Below are 17,238 nucleotides of genomic sequence, written 5' to 3' on the forward strand. Positions count from 1 at the left end.
TCCAGCTCCATCCTGGTAGTTGAAGGCTGCTATCAAATCCTCCCTCGGTCTTCTCTTCTGCAGCCTAAATAAGCTCAGTTCCCTCAGCCTCTCCTCATAAGTCATGTGACCAGCCCCTGAACCATTTCTCTGGCTCTCTGCTGGACTCTCTCCAACTTGTCCATGTCTTTTCTATAGTAGGAGGCTCAAAACTAGACACAGTACTCCAGATATGTGTATGTCTGAAATTCAAGGGCTAGATCCAGAGTTCTGAAGAATAAGATCTGTTCTCAGAGACATAGGGTTTTAGACCAGGATGGACCACTACTCATCTAGTATGAACTCCTGCAAAGCAAGTCCAAGACTCTACCAAGCAATTCCTGCACCAAGCCCTGCATTTCTGGTTATGCTACAGCATCTTTCATAAAGATGCTTACCCTTGATTTAAAGCCTCAAGGTGACAAACCGTCCACCAAGCTGCAAGCTGTTCCAATAATTATAAACCTGCTCTTTATTTCTAGCATGCATTTGTATAGCTTTCTCTCCCAGCCACTGGATCCAATTACATACACCTTCATCTGCTAGATTAAAGTACCCTCTGCTATCAGAAATAGATCAACTGCTGAATGGTCACTGGAAGCTCAGTGTTGCCACCACAGCCACTCAACTTAAAAGGATGGTCAATCTCTCCAAGTCTATTTTAATCCAACCTTCCTTTTGAGACTGCTGCAAAGCCCTAGCATAATACAGTAGTGAGTTTGACAGTTGGACTGTGAAGTGCTCCCCTCTCACAGACCCTGCCGTGGATTCACTGTCAGTCCAAAAGCCATCCAATAAAAATGACTTCTGAATGTCTGCTAACTACTCCTATGACCCCAACCCCACCTAGAGAATTATGACACTGTGCTCCTGAGACTTGGAACAGCTTCCTAGGTGCATTAAGTGTTCTCAGGTCAGCAAAGCAGAAGGGCATGTGTAAGGAGGGGACATGGGTGCCCTATTCACCTGAATGTCCCTTTCAACACCTGTCCAGGAGCCACCTCCTTGGAGTGGTTGTTGTATCCATAAAATATTTCCCCAAACAGAGTCTGATTCATGGGCAGCTCTCGGCTCTCCCCACAGTCACCCCCCTCTGGACAGGACTCCGAGATCAGCTGACACGATCGCCCATCCACTCCGAGTTTGTAGTCTTCTATGCACCTGCCAGATGAGGAAACCCAAAACAAGCCATCAGGATGAGGGACCAAGCCAATCCATTCAGTAGAGGGGTAGCAAAGGAAGGGCATCACAGGAAGGGAAGAGGGGACTTCCTTTGCAGTCAGCTGGAATGACCCTGGGGAAGAATGCAGCCCCTGGAGCCACAACCATTAGAGACAGAAAGCTCCTATTTCCACAAAGCTGCTTTGTAATCAATAGACTAGTGCTTTTCCAGCCTCCTGTATTCAGCCTTGTTCATTAAGACCTCTGACCATTACGAAACTATACCCAATATTTACGCTTTGTTCAAATTTCCTCCCAACCATGATCCCATGGGGTTGGGGAGAGCTAGCTTCCCAGGCAACCCAGAGCCATACTGTTTAGCACTTGGTTACAAGAAGTTACAGTGCAGAAAATCTCAAGTGGAAAGAATGATCTTACTTCACAGCTGGTAGCATAAGCTCATAAACATATACCTGTTTGCTCTCCCCAAGGAAAAGAATACAGCTTGCCCCGGTGGGGGTGGGAGGGGTTCTCTTGCTAACCTCAGTGATGGCTTGCAAAGAAGGAGGAGGCAGGGTGTTCTGGTGTTCCTCCATAATCCATGATCTTGGCCACACAGTGTACAGCTGTCTAAGGAAGAGGTAAGCTCCAGCCACCCAACACACATGTGCACCCTTCCAGATAGCTTGGAATATGTATACAACTATATAGCTGGGTGATATTCAAAGTGCTGGATGTTCAGGGGGATGCATCATAAGACTGTTAGCAGAACAAAAGCCATACATTTTCTTTTGGAGTTTGTCAAGTCCAAGATCACACGGATTCCTCACCATGTCCCTGTCTGACAGATGATGGAGCAAGCTGTGTCACTCACCCACAGAACATAAGGATATTGTACAGAGTGGGGTCTTCTGGCAGGGGCACCATCTGCTGGAGACACAACTGTTCACAGCCACCATTGAAGCCGTCCGAACAGTCTACCCCAATGTGTCGATCATAGCAACCGGTGCCATCCTTCATCGGGCTGAGTCCTGTTGGGCACTGGCACGACAAAAAGCAACAGTGTGACAAAGACTCTGCCTAAAGGAACTGAAAACCTTTTGCTCAGCTATGAAGACAGCCTGGAACTAGCAACTTAATTCTGCACAGGATATTCCCACCTAAACTGGCAGTATTTCAAGAAGGTGGTACTAACCTTACAATAACAAACCTGTTTGCATCTCCCATCTGTGCATTGCATGGAGCCAATTTTCATCAAAAGATTCAATTAGACTCCATATATTTGGACAGGAATAGCAAGGGGAGGGGTGGATTAGGACTGAGGTGCATGGCATGGCTATGTAGCAGCCCAGCACTGGTTTCTGCAGGGCAGGACTCAGGGGAACCTGGTATGGAAGTACAGCTTCAAAAATGCAGTGGCAGGGGGTGCTTGCTCTCAAACACAAGGTGCATTAAGCAACTGGATACAGGGCAATTAGATGGCTGGAGGTGGACCCACCCAGCAGGATCACAGCTTGCACACACTGGCCATTGAGCAGAACTATAAAGCGCAGGGGTTACACCAAGTGACACCAAGCCCATCTGTCCTCAAATGTGAAACCACCTTCCTAGACTCCTCAAAGCAAAAGGTAGAAGCACAAGAAGCCTCCCCAGCACTGCCCCCTGCCCCGTTTTGCTCTCTTCTCTCTGACATCAGGCCAGCATGGCACAGAGGCCAAGGAACAGCAAGCTGGCAGCAGGTGTACCACTTAAATGTGTTTTTCTCTTCCTATCACCCTGATTGAAGATCACACAACAGGATGCACATTGCTCGCTGACACTAATTCTGCAATTTCCAAAACAAATGGCACCCTGCAGGCTTGCTAGACTTCCCTCCCAGTCCAGCCCCTATGCCCCCACCCCACTTTCCCCCGCACCAGCTGGAGCGCCGGGGACGTGATGGCACTTCAGGCAGTTTACAAGGCTGCCTCTCACAGTGCAAACCCAGATGTTCTGGATGATGGCAAACAGGCAAATGGTACTACTGGGGATCCCCCCAGCGCCCTTTCCCCCCTGCTCAGTGGCTATCCAGCTGTTTGGCCAGATGTGCTACCAAGCAGTGGGGGAGATGCATACTCCTGATTGATTTGACTCCTTAGTGGCTGACAAGGCATTGCAGAGGGAGTTGGAAAGGGAAGAGTTTTTAACAGGCTTTAATTTGCCATGGTGAGGCTAGGAAGTGACTCCTTCTAAAACTCATCCAGTTCAAGGAAGTTACATGCTCCTGTCTGGCACAGTATGACATTCTAAAACCTACTTCGTGACTGGCACGTCATTGCCTCCTGCTCTAGGTGATCACCATTCAGAGCTCATCCCTTTATCCCATGGCCCAGCAAAGGCTTCTAAAGCTCACAGAACATGTTGGTAGAACATAGGAATGGAGGCTACCACAAGTCGCCTTCAGCAGGCTTTAAACTAGGCTCATCGGGGGACGGGGAAGATGAGGGTGGAGGAAGCCTTGGACCACCAAACCAAGTGTCACCCGCAGGAGAAGCCCAGCCTAGACTGATGACGAGCAGAACAAATACACAGGTAAGTAACAGGGGCCTGGGCAGTACTGGGTAGTACGTGGTCATCATGGGTGACCTGAACTTTCCAGACATCTGCTGGGAAGAGCAGTCAGCCAAGTCTGACCACTCACGTAGGTTCCTAGCCAAGATACGGGACCGCCATCTAACCCAGGAGGTGCACAGCCCCACCACGGGAGATGCCTTGTTGGACCTGGTCCTGGCCATGGGCGATGACCTGGTGAGGGGGCTGCGGGTGCTTGACCACCTGGGCGACAGTGATCATCACCTGCTGGAATTCACCATCCAGCGCAACCTGGCAAAGGCCTACAGCAAGGCAGCAGCCCTGGACTTCAGGAGGGCAGATTTCAATGAGGTAAGAAGAATAGTCGGGGAGGCACTGAGGTCCTGGAGCGGAGGGGAGTTGGGTGTCCAAGGAGAGTGGTCGTTCCTTAAGGAGACGATTCTCCAAGCCCAAAGGGAGGTAATCCCAACACGGATCAACGGGGGCAGGAGGGCGCAAAAGCCCCCATGGCTCACCAAAAGCATCCAGGAGTGTCTCCCAGCTAAAAAGGAGGAGCATACCCAATGGAAGGGAGGGGCCATCACCAGGGAGGACTATACTGCAGTGGCTTGGGGATGTAGTGGGGCAGTCAGGAAGGCCAAGGCGGAGATGGGACTGGGACTAGCTTCCTAGCTCAAGGACAACAAGAAGTCCTTTTTTAGCTACATAGGGGGCAAAAAGAAGGTACCAGGTAACGTGGGGCCTCTGCAGGACACACTAGGAAATCTGGTCGTCGCACCAGACAGCAAAGCTAGCCTATTTAACAACTTCTTTGCCTCCATTTTTCTGAGCAGGGACTGGGTCATCCCCCTCACTGGGACCCCCATAGGCCCCAGGGGAGGCGCACCCAGGCCTAGGGTCAGAGAGGATCTAGTCAGGGAACTTCTGGAGGGACTGGACGTATTTAAATCAGCTGGTCCAGATGATCTCCACCCCAGAGTGGTGAGGGAATTAGCAGAGGTCATTGTGGGACCCCTGGCACGGCTTTACGAGCACTCTTGGTGCTCTGGTAAGGTGCCAGGGGACTGGAAGAGGGCCAGTGTGGTTCCCATTTTCAAAAAGGGGAGGAAGGAGGACCCGGGAAACTATAGGCCAGTTAGTCTTACCTCAGTCCTGGGGAAGCTTTTTGAGAGAATTATTCTGGCACATGTCCATGAGGGGCCAGAGGGACAAGTTATGCTTAGGGGCAACCACCATGGGTTCATTAGAGGCAGGTTCTGTCAGATCAACCGGGTGGCCTTCTATGACCAGGTCACCAAATCCTTAGACGTAGGGGTCACAGTGGATATAGTCTTTCTGGACTTTAGGAAGGCCTTCAACACGGTCTCTCCCCCCATTCTTATTAAAAACTAGGAGACTGAGGTGTTGATGCCTACACAGTCAGATGGTTAACTAGCTGGCTGGAGGGCCACACCCAGAGAGTGGTGGTGGATGGGTCTTATTCGACCTGGAGGGATGTGGGCAGTGGGGTCCCCCAGGGCTCAGTCCTCAGGCCCGCACTGTTCAACATCTTCATCAGTGACTTGGATGAGGGGGTAAAAAGCACCCTGTTCAAATTTGCTGATGACACTAAGATGTGGGGGAATGTGGGGACGTTAGAAGGAAGGAATAGGCTGCAATCAGACCTAGACAGGTTACAGGGGTGGGCGGACGAGAATAGGATGGGATTCAACACTGACAAGTGCAAGGTGATGCACCTCGGGAGGAACAACCGGCAGCACACCTACAGGCTGGGGAACTCCCTTCTCATCAGTACAGAGGCAGAAGAGGATCTTGGAGTCATCGTTGATGCCAAGATGAACATGGGTCGGCAGTGTGGGGAGGCAGTCAGGAAGGCCAACCACACCTTGCCATGCATCCACAGATGCATCTCAAGCACGTCTAGGGAGGTGATCCTCCCCCTCTATACGGCACTAGTCAGGCTGCAGCTGTAGTACTGCAGCCAGTTCTGGGCACCGCACTTCAAGAGGGATGTGGACAACGTGGAGAGGGTCCAGAGGAGGGCCACTCGCATGATTGGGGGCAGCAGGACAGGCCCTATGAGGAGAGGCTACGGGACCTGAACCTGTTCAGCCTCCACAAGAGAAGGCTGAGGCGGGGATCTAGTGGCTGTTTACAAACTAGTCAGGGGGGACCAGCAGGCATTGGGGGAGTCCCTGTTCCCCCGAGCACTCCCAGGAGTGACAAGAAATAATGGTCACAAGCTGGCAGGGGGTAGATTCAGGCTAGATATCAGGAGACGCTACTTCACGGTCAGGGCGGCTAGGGTCTGGAACCAACTTCCAAGAGGAGTGGTGCTGGCTCCTACCCTGGGGGTCTTTACAAGGAGGCTAGATGTACACCTGGCCGGAGTCATCTGACCCCAGTACTCTTTCCTGCCATGGCAGGGGGTCGGACTTGATGATCTGCTTAGGTCCCTTCCAACCTTACCAACTACGAAACCATGAAGTCAGATTTCTAAGCATACTTCCATGTACAGCACACAGGTGACGAAGAAGCCATCTCTCCATGTACGATGGCAAAGAAAAAATGGAGGTATGGCTGCAGCATGTGCTAGCAGACCCCTGCTAAACCAATCTAGCTAGCACAACAACCAGTGCCACCCAAGATACGTCAGCATCTCTAGGAAGCCTAGGTACATACTCTGCTTGCTAGCATGTGATAAAACCCATTCCACAGCATCTTCGCTTGTGGATAAAGTACACAGGGGTGCACTAGTATGTGCTTACACTCATATGTTCATTTTTCTATATGGACTCATTCTGTATCCTTTTCTGATTTGAGACCTTGCCTGTGCTTGAGGAAGATGGCCCCATCTTCCTGGAGGTTCGTTCTTGCTAGTGTATGCTCTCCTAGTTAGACTCCAAAGACCGGTAGATAACACTCCAATCTCTGCTTGTCACCTCTCTGATTCCCCATAGGACAACTATTCCTCTAGCAGCTTCATTTACTCTCATGCCTAACCATAGGGCAATTAACTCAGTAGACAGTGCAGTCATTAAAAGGGGCCACGCTGCTCCACTGTAAAGTTTGGCTTCTTGCACAGGAAGATTATCTTTTTCACAGGTCTTTGCCTTTCATGGGTACTTGTTTCTGCCCTCAGGAGAAAATATATAAACAACAAGCTAATTAGGTGGGAGCAATTGACACCAGGAGAGTCCAAGTGTATCAGGAGCAAGCCCTGCCTCTTCAGTAGCATTACAGTTGAGCTTTGGGAGGTTGATGCTTCACTCAAGGAATGAAGCAAACAAGAATGCCCACTAGTATTCTCCAGCTTCTTTCTCTGGTCCAGAAAGTTGCTGTAACTTCAGGATCTGTTTATCCTGGGTGATACATCCTTTTGTCTCTCAGGTTCATTGGGCCCCTGGCTAATCCCTCCTCCCCAACCCCCCAACACACACACACCCACCCACACCAGTTTTTACCTGTGCTCAATGTGATGGACTGTCTTGAATCCTGGCACCATAGGACAGTCTTTGCAAACCTATTATTCCTTTGATGCTGGCTAGCCATAAAGGCTGTGTTGGGGTTGCAATTGTCCCTAAGGGCCCTGTTGCAGCATGCTATGATAGTGCACATTCAATGATGCCAGGATACACAACTCAGAGAGGACCAGTGGAAGAACAAAATCCGAAAGATGGTTACATAGAGGGATATTATACCACCCTGAGTCCCAACGGGACTAGCTGAAAAGCATGGTTATTGCTGTGAGCAAGGTAGACCCAAACCCAAAGGACAGGGTGTACTGTGGAGCACAGCAAGTGCTTTTGGATATGCTGCCTCACCTTGGTGCATCCTGCTTCAGTCACAGACCAAAGAATCTTCACCTGCCCCTGAGTCCAGTTCTCCTTTTTCCTCATTCTCCACCTATTCTCCTTCTGTGTCACCAATCTATGCTGTCACTGAGGGTAGGCCAAGAAGCTGACGCTACAAGTTTTGAGCTGATGTCCAGCCAAGGGAAATGCCATGAGAAAATCAAGGGAAGAACCCTCTAGCCATAAGATGGCCCTGGGGTGGAACAGGCTCCCAGAAGAAGAGGCAGCAGTGCCTGCTGCCAGAGTGATTTAAGAAAAGGGCTGGGAAACCATAAGTAGGATGGCCCCTGGGAAGCTGTGGGGGCTGAGAAGGAAGCCAGAGGGGATCTCTGAGGATGTTTCCATCTCTGACTGCTATAATGCCCCTTGCTGGGTTTCAGCTGCTGTCTCCTTGCTCACCTACACTTGGCATTGCTTCTGCCTCTGAAGAGCTGTGCATCTGGGAGCAGCAGCCCCTTGGCAGAAGTTTTGGAGGTCATGGTGTGAGGTGTGTTCCACTTTCCCAACCCCATTAATATATAAGTCTTTGGCAGAGTGCTTTTCCCAGAGCTGAGCAGGTGCAGAGCAGACTGGGGAAGGGTGTGAACGATGAGACATGCTTAACAGCTTCACAGCTTGCTTCTACAGCAGACAGATTGCTTCTGCTGCCCTTTGTGGGCGTCTGTGTGTAAAATGGCAAGGGGACAGGGGAGATGGAGGTTTCATCTTCAGGCCAGACAGGAAGCATTTCCCCCACTCGGAAAACACTAAAACAAGGCCCTTTTACAAGCAGCGGGACTTCTGTATATGCAGCAACAATGAGAGTATTGGCATATCATGGAGAAAGGGGAGGGATGTGTGGAGATGCCCAGGCTTGCCCCCTTGCCAGTTCCATCATGACCTCTCCCCACCCCACCCCCAAATAGGTAACAGGCTACCCCTGCTAGAATACATTCTGCCAACACACGGATCCATCTGCCAGATCCTTTCGACTTCCTGCTTCTGCAAGGCCCTTCAGTCACACCCTGATGGAACAGTTCACAATATCCATCCAACGCTATCCTTTTTTCTGGTGTGTGGCAGACACTAAGGCTTCACACCATCACCCATCATCCCCAAGCTGGGGAGAGATTGGCAAAAGTCCTTGTATTCACTCCAGCTACCATGTCCTTCCTTACGGCCACCAGAAACATACACAGGAGAGCCACTCATGAACCTCCATCAGGGGCTATCAAAAAACCAGCTCTCTGCTATGGAACTGCTCTCTCCTTGGTCAGAGGTTGCAACACTTTCTCTGGCACAGCTTCATGGCATGCTGAAAACAGAGTAGCTGCCCTTCCACACACACACCACTCTCCCACCACACTGCGTCTCTCCCATGCCTGCCACAACTGCCATTAGCACTTCTCCTTGTCTACTTTCTCTCTTTTTTCTGATCATTTACCCCTGACTGTCATCTGTCTCCTTATTCTCTCCTCCACCCGTTGGCATGACCGCTCAGCCCTTCCAAGCCCTAACTTGCTCAGAAACTACAAACTGTTTCTCATGAGGGACATCCAGCAGCACTATAGGAACAGAAGGTAGATGAGGTTAACAGACTGCTACCCATTCCTGCTCTCCTGTATTGCTTCTACAGCTGGACAAAGGTTCAAGGAAGTAAGCTGGAAGGCTTCCAAAGAGTTACCTGCTAATTTACCTGTAGCAACAGAAGCATGTCCACAGCCAAGAGGACCTGGGGTCAACTGCTGAAGCTACTGTTCTTCTTTCCCATCTTGCACTAAGCTAGTGTCCCTGGAGCAGGGAACCAGGTTGGGAAACATGGACTCATATGGGCTAAATTGATGTAACATGCACTGCAATAAGAACGACCCACTTTTCTACAAGCTCTGTTGACTGGTGTATTATTCTCCCAACAGCCATACCCCCAAGGCCAGTGCTACTGAGCAAGAGACCATCTCCAACAGCTATTAAATCAAGGTTGGCAACGTTTTTGGGCCTAGTGCCAAAAAATCCCGCAACCTTGACATGAAAGATGGTAAGGTGCTGGGGCAGATGGCAGGAACCCTTAATGGGCTGATGCTTGTTGTGGCAGCACAGCCCTAGTCCCTTCCCCACTGTGCTCCCTGAGGCATGTGTGCAGCCACCCCTGGCAATGAGCTGGGCTGGGGCTCTGGACCCTGATGCAGCTGCTTACAGCCCTGTGGCTGCCTGCTCCAAGCAGCCCAGGCTCTGGGCAGTACCCTGCTGCCCACCTTGAAGCCCGGGCTGCTTGCCACCTGCAAACAGCCCAGGCTCTGACCAGGGTCTATGGTGGGCAGCAGCAGCCTACCCAGAGGTGGGGCCAACTGTGGCATGCTGAGAAAAATGGCTTAATGTGCAATGCTCTGGCACATGTGCCAGGGGTTGCCGACCCCTGCATTAGATTGATGGCTACCAGCAGCTCCTCCAGCAGCTCTAAACTTAGACTCAAGGCAAACAAAGAAGCCAACCAAGTTCCAAGACTTAGAAACAGGCTGGCATTTCTATCTACACTGTCCTGTTTTGAGGTGTAAGAATATCTGCAGTTAGAAGGGGGCAGTACTCCCTAGACAGCTTTATACTACTTAATATGACTGTGTTAGCAGAATGCCTGATTCAGACCTCCCCTGGTACTGGCTCCTAGAGAACTGTAAGAAGTAGGGAAAAGCACCTGATGTATGAGTCAGATGCTGCCGGGAGAGCTGAAGTAAAGCTGTAATGCAGGCTCCCTGTCTGCTTATTCAGAACCCTCTGCAAAGCAGTACCTCGTAAAGTGATGGATTGATTTGGTTTCATTCCCCTCCCCTCTGCAAAGTATTCTGGCAATTTCCCTGACTTGTCTTATTGCATAAAAGACAAACAAAACAAGCACTGGCTTCTGAATAGGACACACGCACCACACAACCGGTGGAGTCCAATTTGCGGTCTGAGATGCATCGGAAATTCTTACTGCAGCCACCATTGTCCTTGGAGCAATCCCGAACTGGTCCGAATGAATCCAGGAGAACCTCCAGGCTATCAAAGGAGGAGGAGGTCATCAGTTCTTCCCTTCGAGAAGAGGAAAAGGTATGTATTAAGGAACCTGGGCCCTTGAACATAGTATGTTTCATTCCACTCGTTATAAAGTGTTAATGAGTACAGACACCACAAGACACATTCACACATACAATAGCACATATTTGCACCTTCTGTGATACACAGCTGCGTGGCCATTTCTGGTACAAAAATACACTGATGGCAAGTGCCAATTTGACTGCTACACTCCCAATATGCAACAGGCCCCTCTGCTATTTGCTGGCACATATATATATAATGCATATTACAGAAATTACTGTAAGTGCAAGTGCTTGTAGTTGCAAATGCAACACTCAACACTGCTGAAACATGACCCCAAGAAGTTTCAGTGCTTTGTAGTCTGCAAAAACCATATTAAGGTAACTAGCTTTAACCCCTATGAGCTGACAATCAAGACAGACGCAAGGGGTAGATTTGGAACAATGTGAAAACCAATAAGGAACAAAAAAATTGTCTTTGGAAAGTTAGCTCTGGTGTGTAAGCAAACATGGCACTGGAAACCATGATCTGAATAAGGTACTAAATGCTCTTCAAGAAACATGCATGTAAAAGGTGGTCTGATATACACAATACAGCCCTTATGCAAAGCCCCCTGAGAACAGTGGAGAAACTCTCATCAGCTTCTATAAGTTATAAGGCACAGCCCACATCCCAGATGTCTTTAGGGAACAGGCAGCTGCACTGGAGGAGAACAATGATGCAGACACTGTGGTTAGTGCTATAGTTCCTCCAGTGCCAAACCCTGCCTTGTCCATTTGATCCCCACCTTCCACCCCACATTACTATGTCCTTCTTAGCTCCTGCTGCCTCCAGCTCAAGGACATACGCACCTGACCTCCACTGCATCCTCCATCACTGTCATGTCCGTTTTGCACTTGGCAGAGGGGTTGATGGCCAGTTCAGCAGGTGGAATCACAAAGCTCTTGCTCAGAGGCAGCCACATCCCTTCCCCAAGGGTGTACGTGAACCTGTCAAGCAGCACACAGGGACCAGGGTGAGAACCAATGACTAGGAAAGTGAAGCAACTCCCTCCTACATTCAACCAGAGCAGGAAGGTGAGTGCATGCAAAGACAGGGAACACTGACTGACACTCCTGCTGCTCATTGCAGCAGCTGGATAGGCTTCAGATACAGTTCCAACCCCTGCACCTGCATGGGAAGGAAAACCTGGATATCTACCAAAGTGTTATAAAGTATCTACTCTCACTACAGCTTCATGTGGTAGGTGAGTGCTTCCATTTCCTGGGTAGGGAACTTGGAAACAAGACAGATGAAGTGATATGCCCAAGAAGATCCACAAAGTTGGTGGCTGAGCTAGAAATTGAACCCAGATCTTTGGAGTATGCATCATATGCACTGTCCCTTAGATCTTCCTATCTCCCAAGGCAGGCTAGGTACATCGTGAAAGGGTGCAGGCTCTTTGCTTTACTATGGAGTTTGTAGCACCTACAAACTACAAGAGGCAGTGGAGGGGGGAGGAAGGGGAAGGGGAAGGAAGTTTGAGAAGGGACAGGAGCAGAAGAACACAAATGGTGCATTGTAGTCAATGTGCTAGACTGGACTCTGGCAATGCAGGTTCAGCTCCCAGGTCTGCCAAAGACACCCTGTACGAGTCATTGAGGCTGGGATCTCTAAGCAAGTCAGTGGAAGACTCCAAATACTATTGAAAGCAAGTGACTATTTCCTGTGGAAATCCCAGCCTCAGTCTCTCTAAGAGTTCCTCATCTACAAAATGGGGTTAAATGATTCTTCATGTAGCTAGTTAGATTGCAAGCTTTCAAGGCCAGCTGTCTAAACTGTGCTAAGTGAAGCCTGATCCTGACAGGGGCTCCTATTATATTTCACACAGCAGAAGGTAGGGCAGGGTGGCACCTGAGTGACTAAATGGTTCAGAGGCATGAACTTCTGTAGGCAATAACCTTTGTCAGATACTATGAAGGGAGAGGTGCCCCATCTGTGCACCTGGGGAGCTGCAGCCCTGCCTCCCTGCCCCCAAATAAATCAATCCATCAGTGTTCTGGCAGGGAGCTTAAGGGAACAGCGAGAGATTATTCTTTTATTTATTTACTCATTTCAAAGGAGTTCAATCATTCTCTGCTCAGTGTGTCCTAGAGCCAGTGAGATAAAAGCCAGCCTAGGTGGATATGAGCGCAGGGGCTGCAGGAGGGCCAGCTATTCACCCTGACTACACAAAAGGTAACAGCAGTGGGCAGGCGCAAACGCTGAATGAGAAAAACCAGACCCATGTGAGCAACACACTAAGCATGTCAGTACACAGGGGAACATGTCTCTTTGTTCCTTCCACCCCTTCCCATCCCCCAAGCACCCAGATGCTACTTGGATTCAGTACAAAATAAAGGAGACATTTATTATTGCAAGAGCTTCCTCCTGCTTCAGAGCCTAACCCATGCTTATGCGGATAGATATCAGAAGGGACCACTTTCATGGGGGCATGATACCCTAAGTTTAGACATCATAGGAGCTCTTACTCAAAAGCAACTGGTGCCCACCACTGGCAAAAACGTTACCCTGGAGTAAAAATGTGCTACTGTAGAGCAATTCCTATGTTTCCCAGCAGAGGGCAACATGACTGCACAGAAGCAGTCAGGGGTCTTAGCCAAGAGCCATTCAGCTAGTTACAGAGATGGCATATCATCCGGTTGCAGAGGAGCAAACACACTCTCTGCCTTGGAGAGACAGCAGGTATAGGATGTTGCTGTTAACAATTCTGCTCATTTCCACAACAAAGGAGAATGCTGGCACTGCAGGTTTTTCCTGCCACCCCAGACAGATCTCTCCTGTAATAGAAGAGGGAAGTTCAGTGTCCATCATCCATTCAGATGGCAGTCTCTGCCGAGCCTGCTTCCTGTAAGGGTTTGCGTGAACACTGTGTCCTCTGTGGTGAGGGTTCTTCTTTTTGGTAATAGTTTCTTTTCCCACTAAGTGAGAAACCTAAGAGCACTGAAGTCCCCGAGGACCATGGGTCCTGAATGCCTGGACCAAAATTCTCCATAGTGGCATCAAATTGTGATATTAAAGAGTAACCTATTTTCCTGCCCTCTGGCACGCTAGCCAATTCCTACTGGCTAGACCACCTGCTCCCCAGACTCTGGCTGAAGGAAGAGACCTAGATGCACTTGACAGGCCACCTGAGCAATGAGACTGCAGAGAAAATGCTGAGACCCACTCAGAATAAAAGCCAAACTCCCACAGGCTGGAGAATCCCACCGAGAAGGGAGCAGCCTATACATAATGGTAGGGGACAGAGTAAGCTCTACAAAAGGGCGCCCTGATGCCAGAATGGGTGCAACAGGATGACATGAGTACATCATGCAGCACTGGAGGTGTATGCTTTGTGGACAGGCATATGCTTTGTGGACCCGAGCTGTGTGTATATAGTACCTCCCTCATTCCCATGCTGGAGGCAAACTGTCGCATCCTGCCCATGGCTCCCAGCGGCAAGCCAGCAATGTGACAGCGCACTGAGAAAAAGCAACATGCACAGGATCAATGAATATTCAGGGAGCTAGGAGGCATCATGCTGGGTCCTAGGGGAGCTAAATACTCAGCTAATGAGGTCCCAGCAGTCTCTGGCACCTCTGATTCTGCTGGAGTGGAAACATATGAGATAATTGCCTTGTGCCATCACTGCTACGGTGGTTTTGAGGAAGCCATTCCAAGTAGCAGGCTCGTCATTAGACGCCAGCTTAGTGTTTATAAACCTTTTTCCCTTCCAGAGCAATGCATGTAAAAAGGTGGGGGAGTAGGAGAAAGATGGAAATGGAGGAAAAGGGGGGCAAAAGTGTGGGAAAAGCAGCATGTCCAATTAAGGGAACTATTACAATAGTTTTCCTAGCTTTTTTTCATTCCAGGTGTTTTACAGAGCCCTACATTACTATTACTATCCTCTTCTTGCCAATGGAGGAACTGAGGCATGTTGAAGGGAAGAGATTTGTCCAGATTCACAGAAGGATTCACTGGCATACAGACAAACAAAACCCAGGCTCCTTTCTTCTACCCACTGCTACCCCTTCCAAGTGCTCACAACCTTATCCAGTACCAGCACGTATCCTCTGCTATTTTTATTCTCCCCCACCCCCCGCTCTTCTTATTTTTCCTCTCCCATCCTTGTGCACACTTGTTAATGCATGCAAGAGAGAAAAAGAGGCCTTCCAGAGGCCATGCCTTGCTAAGGGCAACTCCTGTGGTCCCTGATCAGGCCCCTCTTCCCCTTGGGCCAACCTCAGAAGTGCTTTCTGGGGCAATATTCCATCTTCATCTGGCTGACCTGTATAGGAGTGTCACCTGTGCAATGGCCAAACAGAAAAAAAGACTTCAAGGTGTGGTTTTCAGAATATTTGTGAGCAGAATATGCTCCATGTCCACTGTGGAACAAGTGAGGTCTAGGCAAGAGAGATACCCACCTTGGAGGAGTGTGTGTGTGTAAATGAACCCAGCAGGAAGGAACCTGGAAAGCAGAAATTCCTCAGCACAAGAAAAAACACTTGTGCAACCATGTACTAGGGAAACAGAAGCAGGAATTTTTCCAAGCTACAAAGGCAGGGCTCAGATAGGACAGTAAAAAAGGAATAATGCATGAGCAGAACAGCTGTATGTGCAAACCTAATCAGCTCTACCCCAAACCACACCCTGCCTGCCTTCAACTGGAGACACACGTAGGTACCCCCACAATACCTCACTTCAGTCAGTGCATTAGTGTTTTTAACAAAGCAACTTTGATGTGGCTGAAGAAGATCCTTCAGTCCAGTCAAAACAGGCCACAATGCTATTCACATTTGGCCAAGCAGCTCTCTCCTTCTAATGCTTCCACACCATCACAGAATCGCACAGAAACAAGGAAGGGGATCAATTGTTGGATGCAAGACTGATGCTGGCCCAGGGAATCTGGCTAGGGACCCTTAAAAAAAACCAAACAAACTTACCTAAATATCTTATCAGAAGGCTGCTCTCCCAGTACCAAGTCAAATCCGCGCTGGAATATTGTGTATGGCCAAGGCCTAGACAGAAAATAAATACATGCATAAATAAAAACCTATGCATTGCATTGTGCAATACAGGTCAAACTGTCCTCACGTGCAGCTATGAATACCAGCTGTGACATCTGCATCTGATGGCTTCAAGATCACAATTATAGTCTGAGGTGTACTCTTTGTACGCCTACAGGTCACTTCCTTGTTAATGAAATGCAGTCACTCCGGGTGCTCCTCTTAAAGAGAACACATCAGCACCCTACAATGTTTTCTTGCACAACTGTGGAACACTGATTGACCAACACCATAATGCAGGGTGCTGTGGAGGAAAAGAGAAAAAGAGGCAGATCCAAGAAGAGCTGGGGAACCAGTATCAGCACTGGATGGGGCTTCAGTTGACACAGTGCACAAAACTAGCAGAGTGGAGGAGGGTTGTTACAGCATCTAAGGTGCCCCAGTGGTCACAGCGGCCTCGGAACTGACTTGACTTGATTTGATTGACATGCGCTCCCAGGAAAGACACCTACCTATGCTGGGCTTTTGCTGCCTCTATCCCATCCCAACACTGACCTAAAGTGAACCCCTTATTCTGATAGCAGAGAGCAGATCTAGACTGGACATTAGGAAGAACTTCTTCAGTTTGAGTGGCCAAAATCTGGAATGTGATCCCAAGGGAAGTGCTGCTCTCCCTTACCCTGAGGATTTCATAGATTTAATACACTTCATAGATGTCAGGGCGGGAAGGGACCTTGGAAGATCATTGAGTCCAGCCCCCTGCCCAAAGGGCAGGAAGTCAGCTGGGGTCATAGGATCCCAGCAAGATAAGCATCCAATTTGCTCTTGAAGGTGTTCTTCAAGAGGAGGTTGGATGGGCATCTGGCTGGGGTCATCTGAACCCAGCACTCTTTCCTGCCTATGCAGGGGGTCGGACTCGATGATCTATTGAGGTCCCTTCCAACCCTAACATCTACGAATCTATGATCTAGCCACCAGCTTTGAGCAGGCAAACCCTTGTGCCTGCCTGAAGCCCCAAAGACTTTAATTTAATTGCACGTCTTTTTATCTTGTATGACTAAGCAGTTTAAAAAGAGGTGGGGGGCGGCTCAAGTGGCATTCTCTGTGCCATCTTCCATTTTACTGTACTGCAGGCAAAACACCAGCACATTTGAGGAATCATTTAGAACTTTCTCTCCACTACCAGACCATGCTCTGCAATCACGGTTGCACAGCAGCACAGTCCCAGCTTTTTTGCTTCCCACCCATTAGCCCAAATAGAACAGGGGAAAAAAATTTTGAATGACACATTTTCTTGTTGATGAAAATAAATAGATTTGGGCCAACCAAAATGTTTTGGGAATGTGTGACAAATTCCAATTGTTTGGGGTAAAAAAATCCCCAATAAAATCTGCCCCTCATCTCCCATAAAATCTTTTCAATCCAATGTTTCTAAAACAAAATCTTTCAGTGTTTCATTTTGCAAGAATATCTTGTAGTTAAACTTTAAATTTAAAAAATCCCAAACTAGAAAGCTAAAGCAATATTTCCTTAAGCATATGCTTGACTTTTCATTC

The 17,238-nt window shown here is 49.0% G+C and overlaps 1 protein-coding gene across 7 annotated transcripts in view; it reads right to left on the reverse strand.

The window, feature by feature from the left end:
• ASTN1 (astrotactin 1) overlaps positions 1–17,238 on the reverse strand; it is a 278,304-nt gene that overhangs the window by 105,499 nt on the left and 155,567 nt on the right. For all 7 annotated transcript variants that reach the window (XR_016442322.1, XR_016442321.1, XR_016442320.1 and 4 more), the window contains exons 9-13: positions 15,620–15,694; positions 11,507–11,644; positions 10,499–10,649; positions 2,054–2,220; positions 985–1,179 (exon numbers count right to left, since the gene is read on the reverse strand). Coding sequence is in view for 3 of the 7 variants with exons in the window: in XM_090047144.1 (XP_089903270.1) it covers positions 985–1,179; positions 2,054–2,220; positions 10,499–10,649; positions 11,507–11,644; positions 15,620–15,694 (726 nt within the window). In the remaining 4 variants the exon portion in view is untranslated. The remainder of the gene's footprint in view (positions 1–984; positions 1,180–2,053; positions 2,221–10,498; positions 10,650–11,506; positions 11,645–15,619; positions 15,695–17,238) is intronic.

This window comes from Crocodylus siamensis, chromosome 5 (assembly GCF_052110815.1).
Source record: "Crocodylus siamensis isolate JL-2025a chromosome 5, ASM5211081v1, whole genome shotgun sequence".
NCBI classification, from domain to species: Eukaryota; Metazoa; Chordata; order Crocodylia; family Crocodylidae; genus Crocodylus; species Crocodylus siamensis.